Below are 21,362 nucleotides of genomic sequence, written 5' to 3'. Positions count from 1 at the left end.
CTCTCCTGTTCAGCTCTAGGCTAAATCAGCTCTTTGTTAACCAATCAGAGGCAATGAAAAAGAAGTTTACTCAACCCTCACAGGAAAGCCCACGTCATCTGAGCTACTTCCTCAAATCTTCCGAGTAACTGCTTTCCCCTTCTAAGAACCTCCACGTCTGTGACTCTCGCCCAGCCCTGGCATTTATCTTTGTACAACGTCTTATGTCTGACCCACTTTCAGGATTACCTTCTCCATAAAACCTGCCCTAAACTTTTCATCTTCCCCCCAAAACAGGCTCCTCCCCTCGCTTTCCACCCCAGTAAATGGCACAGCTGACAGTCACTCAAGCCAGAAAGCTGGACACCATCACCTGCACTCCCAACTATGACTATATGACATTAGTTTCCTTTTGGAAAACTGGTGTTTTCTGCCCATTTTACCTTCACTGGTTCCACTGAATACTAACTCTAGACCTTGCCTCCAAACTAGAGCAAGAACCTTCTAGACTGTCCTTTCTGCTCGTCTTTGTCTAGAAAGGTGGCTCTTGAGGGAACATTTCTGTAGTAAAAGCCTCTTAAATACTTTCCCAAAGTATTTAAATTCAATTAAAACAAAACAAAACCCAAAAAACAAAAACAAAAAACAAACAAACAAACAAAACAAAACAAAACAAAACCCTCCGCCAAGGCCAGGAAGGCCCTGCATGACCTTTGGCCCTCCTATACTCTCTAGGCCTGCCGCACTTTCTCCCTAGTTTACCACTTTCTTGCCACATGAGTCTTTCACCTACATCCATCCTAGATCTTTCCTGATCCTTCTGTGCAACAGGAATGGACCCATATTCCTTTTCTAGGTTTCAGTATAAAAATAGCCCCTACTCTCTGATTCTCTTAAGTTTATTTTCTGACATTTGAGACAGGGTCCCATAGCTAGGTTCATGATCCTCACGAATGCTGGGATTACAGATGTGTGCCACCATACATGACTGATTTTGTTTAGAAGTTTTGCCAGGTGTGGCAGCGCACATCTGAAACTCCAGCACTCAGGAGGCTAAGGCACAAGGGTTGTCATGACTTTGTGGCTCCTCGTACGTACATACACTGTGTACAGACCAGCTACACGGTGAGGGCTACACAGTGACTGTGCCTCATAAGGAGGGACGAAAAATTACTCTCTGCTTCTGAGTACCATGCATGCTAAAAGTAGGTGCTCTACCACTGAGCTGCACCAACTACTCTGTACTTTCACATTTCCTTTAGGTATTTTTTCTAGTAGACTGCAAGTTCTACAGAGACAAAGATGTCAGTTTGAGTCTCCAACAGAAATACTACACAGAACTCATTGGGAGGGATGTGTTCCTATACATACTATTACTTCACTTAGCACACTGTCCTGAGGTAACAGTCAAACTGCACATTTTAACAGATATTAGGCCACACATAATAGTGTTAGATTATATCACTCAACAGCTGTCTGGATAGAAGTATACTTTGTTGTTTACAAAACAACAAAAAATTTGCCCAGCAAAATGTTCTGGGAGCACAGCCTCTCCCCCAGCAGTGAAAGGTAGCATTTGTTTACATAGATTCCCTATCAACAGAAAGCTGTCTTGAAGGCTGTGTCTCTAGGATTCAGCAGAGTGTAGGAAATGTTTAAAAATTCAACTATCACGTTTCGGCCTTTTGGCTAAGACCAAGTGTAAAAATTTAGCTATTTTACTGAACTCTAAGCCTTCTAAGAGCAGGTCCCATGTTCTAATGAGACTTGTACTGTACATACTAAGCATTATCAGTGTGACTGGCCTGGGAGAAAGCCTCAATTTCCCTTCGTCACCATAGCTACAACAAAAGCAATTTATTTGCAATTGTGCCTCTAAAAAAAAAAAATTTTTTTTTTTTTTTTTGAGACAAGGGACTTGTTACCTTATTTAGGCTGGTCTCAAAATCTAGGTTCAAAAGAACGTTCTGCCTCAGCTATGGCCATTCTGGTCCTCTATTTTAAGGTTCATCAGTACTCCTGGATTTGTAGGCATAACTATACAGTAGCTAGATGTTTAAATGAGTGCTAGCCATTCTTACCAGAAGCAAGTACAGACTAAGACTGCCCAAGCTCCCCTATCGTATCAGAGTCCTCCTGCTACATGGAACATCTGCTGCAGTGTAAAATGTGGGCAAACAGTCAGGGCACAATAGAAAGTGACAAACACAAAGTGTTTTTTAGATTATTAATGACTGGTGGATAGACCTGCCTTGGGAAGCGATCAGAAGTAGTCATTAGAAGTGGAACAGATTTCAAGTGTTCTTGGCAATCAGGGCTGAAGTATCCTGAGCCTGATCAGCCACAAACCACGCAAGGCCTCAGGCTAGGAGAATGTGGACACGCATGTCACAGCACGTTAGCTACAGCTTTATGACAATGACAAATGTCATATCTGGTGCTCGCTATCATTGTCTTTATTTCTGATGCTCCCATATGCTAGGTAAGAACTGCTACCACTCTCCATCTCCGACCCAGCAGTTCTTCTTTCTATTCTATCAAGGCATCTTACCTGGTAGAGTTTGCCTTTGCAGGTCGACCATTAACAACCCTGTTTTCACAGCCTAGGTCCATACTTCCTGTATGGCACAACCTTCTTTTCCCTTCCCTCAAAGACTCTGAGGTCCATGGGCAACAAAGCTAATAATTCTCTTCTGGATAAAAATACAGAAAGGGCAACATTCACAAAGGAGAACGGATGGAGGCAAAGGCATGTGGTGGTAAAGACAGTAATTATCAAAAACAAAAAGGCAAAACATTCTCCTTCCTCCAAATGAACAATATGGCAGACTGTTGTTCTTCTAGAGACAAAAACAAAACAAATCCAAAAACCCTTTTAGAGTCACTTTAGGACCTGAACAACAAAGTTCTCAGAGCAACAGCACTCCTGTTTTTCATCCCACCATTAATACAGTTAATAAAAGGATAATGCTGTGACCAGCATCCAAAGGCAGGAGAGGACATACCTCCTAGAGGAGCTTGACCTCGTATGGTAGGTTACAAGCAAGTTTCTGGAACACAAAGAGTTCACAGGATCACTGCAGGGTACCCAGAGGTATTTTACAGAGGAAAGCCAAAACAGCATTGAGTCAGGTACCACACCATTAGACACCAAGAAGGAACAGAACACGACAGTTAAACACTAGCACCAAAGGCCAGAGGGAAGCACATGGTCAGCACACAATTTTGCTCCATGTTCTTGATCTATTCACAGGGAGGGAGAAGAGGAGGCCAGTGCTCTTTTTTTTTTTTTAAAACAAAACAAAACAAAACAAAACAAAAACAGAGAATCAAATCACCGGAGAACATTTTAGACATAAGGTGAGGGTGGTTGAGGGGAAAACCATGGCTCAGCAGGCAGTGACATGCTTCTGGGTGACAGGCTTCCTTTGCTGGGGACTAACACTGCTTGGAGGGCACTAGGCATTTGAAAGCATACAGAAAGCATGCCAGATGGCTTAAGAGCCTGAGACAGACTCGTGCTGTTTTTCAGCAATCTTCAAATGTTAGGTCCAGCCGTGTTCCTTGGCTTTGACTGTATGGAAGGTTCAGCAGAAAGGCCCTGTCTTCCTTCTTTTCTGTTACTCACTCCTTTTACCGTGTCCACTGCGATATTGTCCTTGAGAGGGTCAACCTTCATTTGACCCTGAGAAAAATCCTTCGTCAGCTCTTCAAATTCCCATCACAGATTCTGCCCACAAAGACCATTCTCTAATGGCTGGATGTGGTGAAGCACAAAGGCCCTGGAGAACTATCAATGCAGGTAGCAAACAGGGTGCAATGAGATGGCTACTTGGAGATGCGAGGTCTCTGAGTGCTCAAGCTTTCCCCTGGGAAGCTGTTGACTTCTCTGCTGCTAGACGTGGCTCTTCTTGTGAGCTGATGACTTTCTTCAGGTATAAGACAGGAGGTAAATCACAGCCCAGCGTCTTCCACTGTGAGGCCACTGAAGCTGGGACAATCTCATACCACAGAAACAAGCAGTTATCGAAGAAATTAAAGGCACGTGGATATGGTGAGAGCACCCCAGGTCACACAGGACCTTGTCCAGAGCCGGGTTATTTGTGATAAGTTAATCCCCAGTGGCTTCAGCGGAGATACTGTGTTCAACACCCTTCACAGTTATAAGGAGGAAAGTCCTCTGAAGATCTGATGTGATCAAAGTAATTCTGTGTTTTCTTCAGATCATATGGGAAGGTTTAGGAAACAGTACTTGGAGGCCAAACTGGCACAGGGGTGTGCTCTAAGACTTGGTTTTCAAAGTAGACTGAAAGCGGCAACCTCAAAGATCTGGGCCATGAGAATTCTACCTCAGTCACCGAGAGCACACTGATGCTGTGCTGTTTACCAGCCATGAACAACCTGGCTTAGTGAGCAGTGCACTACCGTGGTCTAAGGAAGCAGTCCAAGGTTGTACACTAAGGACTCTGAGTACGGATCCCCCATGCAGATTTCCTGCTTGGCCAGGCAAACAGTGTCAGAATCACTCATACCTTGATAGCTAGAGTCATTAGGGAGACACATTACTTAACAAGAGCAAGCCCAGCAGAACTGTAGTCTTCCAAAGAAGTGATAATTCTGTGAAAATCCCCAAACATAGGTGTTTTGACACTCAGGGTTAAAGTCCAGCCAAACAAGTGTTATAAAGGTCTTGTCAACACATCTAAAAACAATTTTTATTTTAAAGTAGACAACATAACGACATAAAGGCGTATCTTAAAAGGAATGTCTGGTCATCAGTTCAGTGTCAAGCCTTACTCCTAGAACAGTGCAACCCTGTGCTGGGGCACACAGAAGGATAAGGCCTCCCAGTGAAAGCAGTTCAATTGCTGACTGCAATTACTCCAAGGATTTGACTGAATGCATGTGCCCAAGGGACTGAGTCAGAAATCACTGTCCTTCTAGATTAATCTGATCTGCCCTGCATTCCACTGCTGTTCTGCTAGTATGTCCAGAAACCAAGGCACGGGTAGGGTACTAACCAAAACAGCACCGCTTTATTTTAGTGTTTACCTTGTCTTGATCCATTTGTTTTGTTTTTTAAAGGTAAAAATTTGGGCTTCTTTATTCAGGTTTTAGGTAGGGCTTTAGAACAAATTTTTACCAAATATGAGCATCCTGAAACAAATGCTTATTTGTATATAAACGTACAGAACTTGATCATGCTAAATAACATGCCAAAGAACCCAGTCATTCATCACAAGAAAAACTGCTAATCAAGTCACTAGCCATCAAGCACTCTCAGTTTGAAGCTTAGTTCTGAGGTGCATCAAGGTGACTGCATGTTTATTTATCTGGTAGGGAGATTATCTGAAGGGCTCTCTCTAATGCTGCTTATATGTTTGTTTACTTGGGAGAGGCTACTGTTGAAAAGGAAAAATATTATTCCTCCCTGTGGTGGTTTGAATGAGAACAGCTCCCAGGGACATATATTTGAATGCTTAGTCATCAAGGGGCTATGGCATATAAGAACTATAAGGACTAGGAGATGTGGCCTTCTTGGAGGAAGTGTGTCACTGGGGATGGGCTTGGATGTTTCAAAAGCCCATGCCTTGCCCAGAGTCTCTCGGCCTGTGGATCATGATGTAGCTTATATGTGCTGCCATGCCCCCGGCCAAGATAAAAAGCACCCCTCCCCCACCCACGATTAAATGCTTTCTTTCCTAAAAGCTGCCCTGGCCATGGTGCCTCTTCACAGCAATAGAAGAGAGTAGGCTACTTCCCTAATACATGACACTATGGAGCCACATTTTAGGTTTGGGACGAAAGTAAACCCTTTAATTTAGTGTTCATGAATTGGTTATATTGGATTCCAAAACAGTGAGTTGATTTTTCCAAAGCGGCAATGTTGAATATTAACGATCAACTAGAAATGTGAGAAGCATCTGACTAAATATCATTATTAGGATAAAATAAAATGCCCTTTCAATTCATAACAGAAACAAGAGTGGCTATTTTATAAAGTGTGTGTGTACGTTCTTTTCATGTCCAATCTGTAAAAAACCTAGCTGACAACTAACCAGAGTTCACGAGCATTACTGGGAGAGAATATTTCTAGAGCGGTTAATGTCTTCATAGTTATAAATCCATACCCTTTAACCATATTTGAGAAAAATACACACTAGAATTCTTTGGAAATTGGACATGTCTCCTCTTTCAAGTCATTGGCAACTACAACTCTGATCTGAGACTTGGTACCTCTGACCACTATATGCACACTCTTGCTACCTCACTATGTTTACAGAGAGCCTGACTTAGGAGCAGAGGTGGGAATGCCCTGATTCCACAAGTTACCACAGTGAGACATGGCCTGATGGAAGCAGACACGACATGGGAAACTTGTAAGTTTTAAGAATTGTGTCTTCCAGGCCACTGACACAGACCTATAAGTCAACCAATGCAGCATTTACCTGCAAGCCACAATCCTCCTTTATTTTATTTTGAGACAAAACTCTAGTATATCCTAGGCTAGCCTTGAATCCACTAATATCTGATAATGATAGTGACCTTGAACTTTTTTGCCTCTAAATCTCAAATGACCAGATTACGGGATGTATTGCACGGGATTCATCGCCACAGTTTATGTGGAGCTGGGGATTGACCCCAGAGCTTACACTCGAGGCAAACCCTCTACCAGCTGAGCCATACTTTCGGTCAGTCACAGGCATGATGGCATTAGAAGAAACAGAATAATATGATGTGCCTTCTTGCACAGTGACACCCATGAATGGCTAGACATGTATGTGACATCTGTGGCAAAGCTGCACTTGTGCTGTTTAACTCCAATGTACAGCCAAGAATGGACAAAGATTCAGCTGAAATTACAATCATTGTCTTGCTTGCAGTGTCAGCGTGAACTCTGCAGAGTATACGCACGGAACATATTTTTGACAGCTAGAAAACACCTTCCCTTCATGTCCAAGTGAAAATAAAAACACAAAGCACACAGGTGGCCCCATCCAAAAGCAGGACAGCTACACATCACGTGTAAGAGCTCATGGAGTCAGGTACATCCCCAGCTCTCAGGGCCAGTAAAGCTGCACAGTAAGGTTTCATTGGACAACTAAGCTTAGTTCACGTAGGGAATGTAGCTTAGTTTTAAAATGACATTTTCGCTCCCTCCCTCTGGAGGGGCGCCACGGCGCACAGATGTGGAAGTTAGAGGATAGCTATGGGAGTCAGTTCTCTCCTCCCACTGTGTTGATCCTGGGGATCCAACTCAGGCTACAAGGTTGGTGTCAAGTCCCTGCTCCCTAGGAGTCATTCGCTGGAATGTGTGCTTGTAGTTTCTGTGACAATCTGGCATTTTACCTAGGAACACAGGCAAGACCCAGAGTGCACATGGGAGCTTTTGAGAAACATCAGATAGTAACTACATCCCATCAGTTGCATCCCACACATGCACTGCTATGGGACCACGAAGTGTGTATACAATCTCAACGGAACACTAGCAAAGTTCTCCTTTGTATCTTGAGAGCACACACCAAAGCTATGACTTTCTTGTCTATATTAAAAGGAAAACCATATTGGGAAAAATGCCTTCTGTGTTCAGGAAAGCTCAGAAAAAGGAAGACTTTTGAGAAGTGGAGTGTTTTGCCCTCTTTATTTCCCTTCAGACAAGTAACCCAGACATGCGAGCACACGGGATCTGCAGCACAGGCACAGCAGCAATCTGTCAAGCAGCTCTTTCCGAAAACCTGAGTTAACATCTGGGCCGGCAGCAATTTGCAATGAAGATTCAAATCTCTGCTGCCTGCTGCAGAGCAACACGGCAGGTACACACCAACTTGACCCTGGGGCCCTCCTCCTGCTCTGAAGAATCCCAATGACACGTGAGCTGGGGAAACAGAGGTTTATCCTCTTCCAATTGCCTGCAACTCATGCCGCAAGCTGAACTTGCTGGTTTTGTCACGGAAAACACAAAGCTTCCTCTGTATCTCCTGACGTATGACTTAAAAAGTAGCAAGGCCCTTCAGACAAGGTTCTTGTTTGCTTGAGCGTTTCTGATTTGTTGGGGGGGAGAAAAGACCCTTGATGTGTGAAGTTGGGCTTAACTCCCCTGAGCCCAGCTCTCCCAAGGGAACTCACTGCTTCAGGGTACTTTACCTTCGTGTGGGGCTGGGTCTTGATGGAGCCGTATTCATATTTCTTCTTTCCGCTGCCTTATTAATATCTGAAAAGAATAATCAACCCATCTGTTCAATGCTATGGAATAAAAACAAGATCATCAGCACATTTTAAATGAAAGCAACAACCAAAAAGAAAAAAGAAAAGAAAAAAGAAAGAAAGAGAAAGAGAGAAAGAACCAAAACCTACAATGGTAACCAGCAGGTCCAAGGAGATCCATTTAGAGACACACTGGTACTCGGGCAGTTTTATTATTAAGTTAAGACAGTACAGTGCCGTGACTTACAGAGAAAGATGGCCCTTTATACTGTACCTAAAAAATAATTTAAATCGATTATATCAATATCTCAATACCCTGACAAACCCAAAGCCTAACATTTCCCTGTCCAAAGGGAGGCAGAGGTGGTTGTCAGTTGTTTGGGTTTTTTTTGTTTGTTTGTTTGTTTTGTTTTTTTTCCTGGAAGGAAAGATAAGTGCAGTTTGGGAGAAAAAAAAAGCAAAGTGGTAAATAATTCTATTTTATTTATAAAGAAGATAATATTAATGGTCTTAAACATCACTATTCAATAAACCAAAGCCTTTTAAAATGTACTTTGGGTTACTTTCCACTGAATGGAAATCTTCCAGAATGAGATGTGGGAAAGAAACTAATTTTTAAAATCAAAGAATACAATTCATTTGCATCTATGATCTAAGGTAAGCACAAGCATTTTGCACATGGATTGTGAGAAAGCATTCCTAGTCAACTTTCATACAGATAGGACATGTATGTGTCACAGATGAGTACGGGAGGCACCAGCATCTCTAAGCGCTTACAGAAAGGCCAATGACCACATGCAATTAAAGCCAGCTTTGTTCAAAACAAAACAGACTCACTCTTCAGAGCCTGGAGTGAGTGATGAAGCACCGTATTCTAAGAGATAATTGAGTACTTAAAGAAACCTCCCAATCTATGTTTCAAAACAGCACCTCATCTTCTCAGAGAACAAAGGATGCTTCAGAGTCTCCAAACTCCTGGCAGGTGACCCGCTGCTTCCTACTGCACTGCAGCTTCGCCTTCCACTCGCTCCATTCTAGCAGTTAGCAGCGTCACAGTTAATGACTCGAATGGTACTAAACACTCACTTAATAGAATGCTTTAAATAGTAATTATGCATTTTAAAAAATCCCAGCAGGTTTTATCATGTGCAAGTCCACAGCACCATGAAAAGCTGACGATGGTTTGGGTTCAGGCTTCACTCACTCTGTAAGCTGTCACTTTTAAATTCTCATTCAAGCGAGGAAGATCTGTGATTCACTTAAAATCAGAAGTCTCTATATTATGAGGAAACTGAAGAGAATATGAATCTACAGAGCCAGACAAACTCAGTTCTGCCCAAATCACTCCTTACCTTCAGGATATATTTTCTTTCTCTTTCTGCCTGTTTGTCTGTCTTTCTTTCTTTTTTGTTTTATCCAGACAGGGTTTCTCTGTGTGGCCCTGGCTATCCTGAAACTCACTCTGGACCAGACTGTCCTGGAACTCAGAGATCTATCTGCCTCTTCCTCTCAAAGGATGGGATTAAAGGAATGTGCCACCACACCCACATCAAGATAGATTTTCTATGTAAGATTTGACTAGCTGGCCAGAATTTGATACTGCAAATGGAACTTCTGTGATTCACAGTTAAATTCACAAATATTCAAATCATACATTATATGACAGGCATCACAGTGAATAACATTTTTAAAAACTATGTGCATGCAAGTGTGAGGGATAGAAAACTTTCGGGACTCAGTTCTTTCCTTCCTTCTCAATTCTATGCGGGTTCCAGGAATATAAACAGGTTGACAGGCTTGGCAAGGAAATATCTTTACCCACTGAGCATTTCTCCAGTTCCTAAATCTCTGATGTATAAACTGTGAAGAACAAGTTCATCTTTCCAAGTACTGCCTGACCGAGCCTGCTCACTGCTCACTGCACAGTACAGGGCAGCTAGGATTTGGAGGACATGTAATGAAAATCTTTAACTACTTACACAGTTGTCATTACCACTGATCCACCTGGTATGTGCATATGAATGGTGCTATTCATTTGTAGCACAAGCTGCTCTGAACTCAAGATCCTCCTGCTTGAAAGACAGATACCCTGGAGTGCTGGGATATTTTTAGGTGCCATTTTGTTCCCTGTGGTACTACGTTAACTGATAAGTTTCTTCGAATCTATGCTTTCCCTCTGCATATAAAGGGTATTACATTATATCCAATCTGTGAGTGCTGCCTACATAGGAATTACCAGAAAATTTGAGGCAACACTGGTTCCAGATAGGGAGGGGGATATTTTATGTTTAACTTGTCAAAACAATTTTGCAATTGAAAGGTTATTTAAAGAACACTTAAGGTTATATAAGGTTATATTATGCTTATATAACATTATATATTTAATTTATCATAATTGCATTGTAATATCTATTCATCTTGCGTACTACAAAGCAATATTATATGTGGATGCTGTGGCTTATGTTTCCTCTACAAAAAAGACAACAAAAAAAAGAAGACTTTTAACTCTTGAATATTTTCTTCCCTTTCTTTCTTCTTTGAGACAGACTAGCCCCAAATTCAAGACAATCTTCCTGCCTCAGTCTTCCAAGTGCTGGGCTTACAGGTGTGAACCACCAGGCCGGTTTTGTTTTGCTCTGGGTGCTAGCTAGCCAAGCTGTCTGCCACGAGCTGCATTCTCAACATAAGCTACTTCTTTCCACTAGAGACTAACACCCCTGTCATGTGCTATGCCAAATGTTTGATTTTTCACCTTCATTTCTGAATATCTTAATCTTTCAGCTTGGCTGACATGCAGAGACAATGAAATGGAATTTTCTGGCTAAGAATCTCATTCAAGAGGCCTACCCATGTTAGGGTAGACTTGAGAGGTTTTCAGACCATGGTGAAAACACCATCACGAGCAGTTATTAATCCCACCACACACACTGAACTTCTGGAGACCTGAACTCCTGCTGCTTGAGGCAGAAGTATAGGGAGTTCCTCTTTGAAAATGCATATGCAGTTAGCAGTAAAGGAGCTTTTGAATTAATCACATTATTTTCTTCTTAACTCATCAGAGAGGTAGACAGACAACATCAAAGAAATAGAAATGACTTTAGTTTAAAGGAGAAGAAAAAAGGCAGCAAGAGTCAGAGCTCTATTGGGACATGAAATAGAGAATTATGATTGGACAGAAGTTAATCAACAGTGGGGCAGCTGCAACTTGGGAGTTTTCTTAAAAACAGGTAGAATATCTCTATGGAGTAGAAAAGGGAGAGGTGTGGCTTTTCTATTCCCATGACATGTTATTTTGGTCAAATATCTTTATAAAACGCAAAGTCAGTCTTTCAGTATTTTCTCCACTTTTGCTTGGATGCTACTTTGTACAGTTTAGTAATTTTTATCAGCAAAATGAGTGCCACTCTCTTTATCATCACAGTCAGAGGAGACATATAACCTTGGCTGCAACATCTGTGATTTCCAAGCAGTCTTCTGAAAGCTTCAAGTTAAAAACACTTCTCATTTAAGATTTTTAAGTCAAGAAAACCAACACCAACTGAAGGGATTTACAGTGAAAGGAAAAACTAATCAAGAAAACATGTTACACAGAAGTAGTAGAGCCATTTTAAACCATGAAGGATCATAGTAAAGAATTCTCAGAGTATGTAGTTTCCAATTTACAGTTTTACTTCAAACTAATATGCCAGGCAGGGCTGCACAGGGGCCCTTGAGTGTTATAAATATGCATACTAACATTCATAGTACTATGAACTGTTTTGACAACACACACACACACACACACACACACACAAACTGACAGCAAACCATTATAAAACAAAATACCCTATGGTCTACTCTGGCATCCCTAGGCACATGGACATTCATGCTCATGTGTGTACACACACCATAAAAGGCAAATCTGGAACTCAGACTGAAGTAACCAACATAAAATGTTTAAATATCTAACAGGGATATGGTTTTCATTTAGAACACTTTTTTTTTTTTTTTTTTTTTTTTTTTGAGCTGAGGACTGTACCCAGGGCCTCTCCCCAACCCCATTTAGAAATTTAGAACACTCTTACTAAGACTGATCATAGCCTAGGGGAATCTGTAAAAGGGCCAGGGCACTGGACACCCAATGTTTGAATGTCTCAGACTCAGTGGGGTATAAAGTACTTATTAAAGTACTACTTCCGTCAATTTCTACTCCTCAGACACCTCTAGCTCCAAATTCTCCTGCCTCAGTTTCCTAAATATTGGGATCAAAGAACTAAAAAAAAAAAAAAAAAAAATACAAAGCAACCAAACAAAAATACTTGTAAAACATTAATTTCCTGCTCTTTTAATTGTGAGGTGAGTGTGTGTGTGAGTGTATGTGTTCCAGAGACAGACAAAGAGAGAAAGAGACAGAGAGCGTGCATACAAGCATGCTTGGGCACTCTGAGGACTGAACCTATGACCTTGTGCAGGGTGGGCAACACTCTTAATACTGAGCTAACCCTTGTCATCTCTCTTTCTGATCTTAACTTTTAAATTTATTCTATTTTCTGAAACTCAATTGAAAAAAAAAAAACCCACAAGTGTAGCTCTTACCCCTCAAAGAAGCTTCTTTTTGCAGCAAATGAGTATCACAGAGATTCACAAACTTGCCAAAATGCACAGAATATGGGACCATGGGATGCCCAACTCCAAATGGTTCATTTAAAACATAATCCCTATAACTAAAGCTCAGGGAACATCCTGAAGAGGAGATGGGAAGACAATGTTAAGAACCGGAGAACCAGGACACCTTCCATGAGACTGCCCTGTAGACATGTTAGGAAAGACGCACCCAGGAAAGGTCTCAACACTATCTGCATAATGACAACATGCGTTCACAGGCCAATGTAGAAGGGGAATTCACAAGGCCCTATCCCTGGATGAAGAGTTACCTACAGGCAACCAATGGCTGACGAGAGAAACATAAATAACACTTTTCAGAGACAAGCCCCAATAGGCTTATCCAGTCCCAAGTGTCAGCCCTACCCATACACAGGAGCAACACTAAACAGACTGAGTAGTTATATACATCCTGTGATGGTTTGTATATGTTTGGCCCAGGGAGTGGCACATTAGGAGGTGTGGCCTTGTCGGAATACATGTGTCACTGTGGGCGTGGGCTTTACTACCCTTGTCCTAGCTGCCTAGAAGTCAGTCTTCTCTGCCTCCAGAACAAGATGTAGAAAACTCTCAACTCCTCCACCATGCCTGTCTCGATACTGCCATGCTCCTGCCTTGATGAACCTGTGAACTTATATGCTAGCCCCAATTAAATGCTATCTTGTAAGAGTTACCTTGGTAACTCTTGGTATCTGTTCACAGTAGTAAAACCCTAAGACAGACAGACAGACAGACAGACAGACAGACAGACAGACACACACACACACACACACACACACACACACACACACACACACACAATAACAGTGTAGAATAACTGAGCCAAGAGTTATCATCCATCATTTTAAGTATTTACTTATTTCTAACTGCATTTTTTTCTCTTTGTCCATCATCTCTCCAATCTACAGCCTGAAGTAACCATTCTTTTCTCCTTCTGTGAGGTAGCTTTAGATTCCACGTAAATATGGTCAGTGACGACTGGAGAGATGGCTCAGTGGTTAAGAGCATTGACTGCTCTTCCAGAGGTCCTGAGTTCAATTCCCAGCATTCACATGGTGGCTCACAACCATCTGTAATGGGATCTGATGCCCTCTTCTGGTGTGTCTGAAGACAGCTACAGTGTAGTCACATAAAATAAATAAATCTTTAAAAAAATATATAGTCAGTAGGCTCTCGTCTACCTGTGCTCAGTGATTTCCCCTTTCTTATTTTGGCCTAGATCTGAGCTGTAGCCCTATTTAAGGAATTAAATCAAATCGCTTGATTTCTCTGTCTGTTTCTTATTGATAAAAGGAATATTCTACTGTGTTTGCTATGTAGCATTCTTCAGGGACCATTGACTTAACAGTGAAAGAAAAGAGGTAGAGAAAATTTCAAAAGATCATGATTTTTACCTTTAATAATAGAATATAAAATGATCTAACGGTCAAAACGATATCAGCTACTGAGTTTCTCTTTAGCCAGGCTTCTAATACCTTAATAGCCATCAATTAATCAGTCTGTTAGTTTAGTTCACTATTCACAAAGAAAACTGACAACCATTCTTCATTTTCTTAACAACATTTAAAAAAAATTACAGAAAAAAAAAAAGCCATCAGCTTAGCTTTTAATTCAGTGCTGGCAGTGGAACAAAGGATCTTGAGCCCTCCAGGCAGAACTCCAGCACCAGCTTCACCCTAGCCACTCTTCCTAAGCGGACACCTGAGCAGGCACGAATACAGTCAGATGGGAGATTCTCACAACTTTTTCATTTTACAAAATGGAAACTCTTATATGTCCATGAAACAAGACGTTCCCATTCCTTCTCTCGTGTATGTATGTTCCCATATTTTTACACATATATATTCATTCATTCCCTATGTTACACACACTGCTTTCTTTAGTGATGATATGTCAGTACCTCCTGGAAAGTTCATTAAAAATCAAATTCCTAGGCCCTGTCTTAAGTTTGCAGAATCTGAACGTTGGGACCACTCTTCTGTAGTTTAACTAAATTCTCAGGAAACTTTCAACAAATATTTCAGAAATACTAGTCTGTCACCTATACATTCCTCTAGCTTACACAATACAACATATGGTTAGGCCTTCTATTCAGAAGTCTCCCTAACCTGTTCAAACAGAAATGATAGACCTCAGCCACCACAGCCAGGACTACTGACTGACAACGACAGCTACTGTCCTATGCTTGTACTTGTCTTCAAAAGTTCCTAATTATAAAAATAGTTTCAGCAGAATTTTGGGGGCAGAAGCAAGAGGATCTTGGTGAGTTCAAGGCCAGTCTGGTATACAGGGTGAGTTCCAGAACAGCCAGGGTTACACAGAGAAATCCTGTTTTGAAAAGTCAAAACAAAAATGTTATCAGGTTAATAGTTTTTTTCTTCTTGACTTTTAAACTAAGTTGTAGTACAGTCTAAACTGGAAAGAATATGGAATATTTAGAATGCCTGTGGACCTTTTGATAACTGATCCCTTACAATCAGAAGAATGCCTTTTCCTAACAAGAAATGTCTACCAAGATCACAATGTCTGCTCGATAACTTCAGATTTAGTCCACTTTGATTTAGCGGTGTGGATGTGAAAGTATATATACGGCCATTTTTATTCTTTCCCAAAAGTGGCATTTAGATAGTAGAACAAAATGCTTCAAAGAGGACCCCAGGAACAAAACAGTACTCATAGCTCTGGTTTGCAGAACTGGATAACATGCTTCAAAAACAATAAACTCAGTCTGTTGCTGGAATTTCCAATCCCAATAAACCCATATAAAAACACACAATCCAATTACTATAGTTATATGCTACAAGCCTAGATTGGGCAGCCTAACACTATCCTAACTTAGTCCTGAGCTGTAAGACAGCTTGCTACTTGCAGTTTCTCCTGGCCCAGTAGTTCTGGTCCACCATGGCTTCTTCCACCTCTTCTTCAGTCCTCTCTCCTTTCCCTCTCGTCCTCTTTTAACTGCCCAATCACAGGCTCTAGCCTTTATTGACCATTTCAAATGGGGCAAAGGTCCCCATGAGATCACCCGAGTACCTGATGGGCTGCTCTGAGGGACAACCCCTCTGGGAAGCAGAATGAACATCAGAAATACAAACAGCATCTGGACAACCCCCAGCAATGTTCACTAAAGGAAAGCCATCAGTCTGCACTCTCTCTAGGACAGGGACCAGGGAACCCATAGCTGTGTAGTTACTAACTTTAGCCTCTGGAAACCTTCACTGCTGGTCCTACTTCTTCTGGAAGTCACTGTGAGAATATACTTTTTAAAGTTTTCAGGGATGGTGGGTTTCCATGTTTTAGCTATTGTCACAGCATTTTCTTTCTGACAGTTGATGTTTATGGGTTATTTCTAATTGAATAGGATTTAGGGAGACTTCTAAATAAAGGGTCTAACTATGTTATATAAGATGAAGGAATAAAGAGGATATTGGAACCCTGGTATTGCTTTAGACGGTAGTCTTACCCTTACCTTTCATTAAAATGTCTATCAATGAGAGTAACAGAAGATCATCTCCCATTGGGCACTGCTCTTAGCTATCTCACTGTTCAACTCTGTTTAAGCAGAATAGTCTAGCCAACAGTACATCGATTCATAGAACAAATCTTCCAGCACACATAAAGAACAGTCAGCGACCTTTAAAAGTATTAGCCTCAAAGACACATGGTAAAAACACAGGAAGCAATGCAGCAGAAAGAATTCTTGGGGGACCGTTTAACTGGAAGAGCTCACGGGAAGACAGAGGAAAAGCCATAATGAAATCACTGTCATCTCTGGGACATATTTGCATGAAGTTAGCATAAAGAGAAGCCTCAGAACTCCCAGAGTATAGATACCACACAACACACCTTTTTCCTTTGAGAAATCTTTTATCTCCAACAATAGTATCCTGAACATGTTCTTAATAAAGGATCTGGGGCAAGAAATTTTAAAATTTACTGAGCTCTCGTTTCTATATATGCACAAAACTTCGTAATATACCACCACCATTGCACCTATCTTACAAACCAACTTGCAGGAACAAAACAGTGTTTTCACCATGTGTACTGCTAGCTGTGGATTCCCTCTGTAACTAAGCACCAGTGTTAAGTTTAGAAACAGAGACAACATTTTTCATGTGGGGAGTCAAAACCTGAAGAAAACTGAAGAGCATATTCCAAAGGTTTCCTTTTTGTAAAAGGTTTCCATTCTTACACACACAGGTGAATTCAGTTCTCACAGTGCAGCAAGTTTATAAAGGCACTGCCATCTGCAGGCCGCAGGCACGGGATGCCTACAATAGTTATTTTCAATAAGGTTTCAGAGCAAACCATTGTTTATTTTTAGCTTGGAGCACTGATAGATGAGGCTCCACTTGCTGATGTTCTGACATGGGACTTCCGAGTAAAATACAATTCACCTTGCTTCTCTGAGCAGGACTGCTGCTTAGAAGTCTGGGATAATGGATCCTATGTTTAGTTCATACTGAGGTCAGCCCCTCAAAATACAGACTTCTTGTCATATAGCCCTTGGTGGTGGGGTATCTGGAATGGCCCAAGTTGGCTTTTCTGAGTTTCCTTTCAGAAAATAAATCTGCTCTCACACTTTATAAAAACTGAATTTATTGATCAGATAACTAATGGGACATGGAACAGCTGATATCTAGAAAGACCTTCTTCCATTTAGTCTTGTAATGTGGTCGTTTTACTAGCACATTATACAAGGAAAAGCAGTCTCCTATGTTTAGGTAGAGACTATCACATGTCTGGGGGCTCAAAAAATATAAGAAAGCTGAAAGCTGAGCTAAATGGAAGGACAAACCAAAATGGAAGGCATGCTCGATAAACATTAGTCAAGTGGTCTCCAATCCCCACAAGGCAAACTAGAGCCTTGTTCCAAAATGTTGATACAAAGTTGCTTTTCACACTCAGACGGATACAGACAAGAGTAAGTGTACAGTTATCAAAAGCCCCATCAGGGTTTGCCGAAATGGCTACCACACCACAATACTGTAAGAAATTGAGGAGACACACCCAGTGCATCTGAGGGATGGTTCTTGCAGCTCCTGGGACTAGCGCTTCTAAAGGGCGACCTTTTACAATGAGAAAGTTCAGAATATTAATCATCACCCCAAAGATCCTGGGATATCCCGGGACATTTCAATGGGATCTGGAATGCCGCAGGGGGAAAAATTCCATATACAGTGAAAGTCATGACAATTAACCCCGTACTCCTACAGCAGCGGTTCCCAAAGCCTGGAGCGCACAACTTCAGGAGGAACAAGGACACAGTGTTTATTTTAATAGACAGGTATTTATTCTTTTTTTATGAGCGTTAGAGAAATAACTGGCTTTCCATTATATCGTTTGGGGTTCAAATTTCCGCCTTAAACAAATGCATTTAAGGGGGAGAGGGGGGTCAGAGTCAGTTTAAAGAAAAACATTTAACATTTGGTATCTAGTACAGATGTAGGCGGACTGTAAAGGTGTAGCGCGAGGGACCGAATCTGGGGAGACGTGGTCTTAAGCAAAGCCCCTGACCCGCTACCGGGGTGCGGGAAGAGCCCATGCTAGGACCCTGGGAAGCCAGTAGGTTCCGGCGCCGTGTCCGTGCGAACCTCCAGCACAATTTCTCTCGCCTGGTTCTCGGGGGCCCAGGGTCCGGGTCCATATAATGGTCTAGATGTCACACAAGTTGACACCTCCAGACAGCGCCCAGGGCGACAGCGTTCCCTAGGCTGCCTGGCGCCAGGACACCGCCACCGAGACCGGTATCCTGGACCCCCGGTTCGAATCCCTCCAGTGCCATTGGCTCACAGAGCTTCCCTACCCCTGCCCGCCAAACCCCCGCGCGAGCGACTTCACAGACTCGAGTGCAGGGCGTGCTCGATCCTACAAAGAAGCCTCGGCAGCTGCGATCGAGGCAGGCCACGGTGCCCACCTCAGCTCACAGACGCCCGCCTACTGGGCCCGCCAGACTCGGGTCTGGGCCGGACCGGAGCCGGAGGCAGCCGCGCCCCGCCCCAGGGCATGCGCAGCCTCGCGCGTGCCCGGAGAGCAGGCCGCGGCCGCGCGTCGAACGGGCCCTCCCGCCTCTACGTCCTCCCTCACCCCCCTAACCGCTTGCCCATCAGTACAACGCTTCGGCGGACGGCCACTGCTTCCCGGCACTCACCGCTACCAGCGCGGCCGCCTCCCCGCCGCTCCTCCGCCTCAGGCCCGCCGCTGCCGCCTCGGCCTCAGCCCACCTGCCCGCCGTAGGACAAAGGCGCCACCAACCGACTAGCGCGGGCACGAGGCAATGGCGGCCGGGGCGGAGTGTGGAGGTGGGGGCAGAGGGCGCGCACGCAGCGGCAGCCGCGGCAGTGTCGTAAAGAGCGTGCGGATTTACGGCAGGGCCGAGTTGAAGCGTCCATCTCCTTGGCGACGGGGGCGAGGCGGTGGCTCTGGGGCGGCGGTTGAGAACGCCAGCGGTTGCCTAGTAACAGGGTCTCTATTGAAGTCCGGCTCCACACCCGCGGACTGCAGTCTGGCCTTTCCCTTTTCCAGAGTCCTTTCCCTCACCCATAACTGTGCAACTAGAACGTTTAAATCCCCCAGTACTTTCAGTCCTGTAAAACTTAAAGCCCCGAACGGCCAAGCAGCTGTAGACCGAAAAGTGTGCAATACCCAAACCTGATCACAAGGAACAAAGACAGCAGAGAGGTGAAGAAAAAACTGTATTTAAATTTGCATTTAAATAGGCTGTGTATCCTATCAGTTGCCTAGTTGTCTCAAGGGCTCTTAGAGATATAGTTGTAGGTTTTTCTTGAGATATTTCTTTGAGGAATATTCAAGTTCAAAAATTGCCTACAGGGGTTGGGGATTTAGCTCAGTGGTAGACCGTTTGCCTAGGAAGCGCAAGGCCCTGGGTTCGGTCCCCAGCTCCGAAAAAAAGAACCAAAAAAAAAAAAAAATTGCCTACAACGTTACTGTCGACCAGGAAGCATGTAAAAATGTCGTGGGGCCCCCACCCCCATTTAATCTAGAATTTGTCACAGGGACTGGAATTAGCTCACATAGTTGCAAATGCTCTCCGTGAATCAAAGTTATGGCTACACAAATCGCCTCACGCTTCAGGGAACTCCTCAAATGACATCTGGTCTTGTCTTTGTCCTCGTGAATAGTACAGGTCAACTAAAACAGTGACTGGGATTTAAACATTGTAAGAGGCTCAGTTTCTTTGAACATTGGATCCTATATTCACTCTGCTCATTGACGCACTGTTTCTTTGTTACAAAGACCTCAAAACTTGGCTGATGAGGTGGTTCTGGATGGGAAGGTGCATGCTGCCTAGTCTGATGACCTGAGTTCAAACCCACGTGTGTATGTGCTCACACACACACACATCTAGCATATCACCGTGCATCTCTAGTAACAACGCTCAGGAGACAGAAGCAGGCAGACCACTATGCATTCAAAGCCAGCCTATACATAAGGAATTGCAGGCCAGCAAGGGAGATCCTGCCTCAGAACTTTTCTTTTTAATCATAAAATAATTCTTTAAAAGACTCTGTGCTAGGTACCATCTTAGCAAACAGAGACCCTTCTCTGTTCTCTTGGAGAGTAGAGGCTAGCAGAAGGGTAGAACTCAGGTTAAGAGTGGGTAGCTGCACATCGAGAGAGCTGCTGGTGGGAAGAAGAAGCCATTCTCTGGCTGCAGCTGGGACCTAACTTTACACACGGGTGAAAGGGATGTAAAAATGATAAAAATGATTAGAGATCAAAAGAGAAAAATCTGTCAAACAGATAGTCCAGGGATACTTATCCTTTCTTCTCTAAAATCGGTCCTAAGGTATGCGCTGCAGAGATGGCACGGCCATTAAGAGTATTTGGGGGGCTGGGGATTTAGCTCAGTGGTAGAGCGCTTGCCTAGAAAGCGCAAGGCCCTGGGTTCGGTCCTCAGCTCCGAAAAAAAGAAAGAAAGAAAGAAAGAAAGAAAAAAGAGTATTTGGGTCCTTGCAGAGGACCTACTGTGTTTCCAGTACCTAAATGTTAACTCACGACTGCCTTTAACTCCAGCTCCAAAATATCCTTGGCTGGCTTCTTGCCTGTGCAAACAGCAGGCACAAATGAGGTTCACATCCATAACATCTAGACAATATACTCAGACACATTAAATATTTGAAATACATCCCAAAATACAAAAATTTAAGAAGCATGTCAGTTTATTATTGTCTCCACTATGGTCTCTCATGCTGTGAAGAGACACCCTGGCCACTGCAACCCTTATTAGGAACATTTCCTTGGGGCTGACTTACAATTCAGAGGTTCAGTCCATTATCATCCTGGCGGGAAGCATGGCCGCGCGTAGGCAGACTCGGTGCTGGAGAAGAAGCTGAGAGTTCTACATGTGGATCGGGTAGGCAAAGCAGGAGGAGGAAGAGACACCTAACAGTGCCACTTGGTATGAGCCTACGGAGGGGGCCATTTTCTTTCACCACAGTTGTTAAGTGAAAATACGGGCTGGAGTGTCGCGCAGCTGGCAGAATGCTTGCTCGCCACGGAGGAAGTACGGAAGT

General features: G+C 43.1%; 1 protein-coding gene across 1 annotated transcript in view; it reads right to left on the bottom strand.

The window, feature by feature from the left end:
* Ncoa5 (nuclear receptor coactivator 5) overlaps nt 1–19,109 on the bottom strand; it is a 32,758-nt gene extending 13,649 nt beyond the window's left edge. Inside the window, exons 1-2 of the mRNA XM_032904815.1 lie at nt 18,977–19,109; nt 8,125–8,191 (exon numbers count right to left, since the gene is read on the bottom strand). Coding sequence (XP_032760706.1) covers nt 8,125–8,162 — 38 coding nt within the window. The 5' untranslated portion in view covers nt 8,163–8,191; nt 18,977–19,109. The remainder of the gene's footprint in view (nt 1–8,124; nt 8,192–18,976) is intronic.
* Between the last annotated feature and the right edge of the window lie 2,253 nt (nt 19,110–21,362).

The sequence above is a fragment of the Rattus rattus genome, chromosome 5, assembly GCF_011064425.1.
Source record: "Rattus rattus isolate New Zealand chromosome 5, Rrattus_CSIRO_v1, whole genome shotgun sequence".
NCBI classification, from domain to species: domain Eukaryota; kingdom Metazoa; phylum Chordata; class Mammalia; order Rodentia; family Muridae; genus Rattus; species Rattus rattus.
This window is presented reverse-complemented; position numbering and strand designations above follow the sequence as displayed.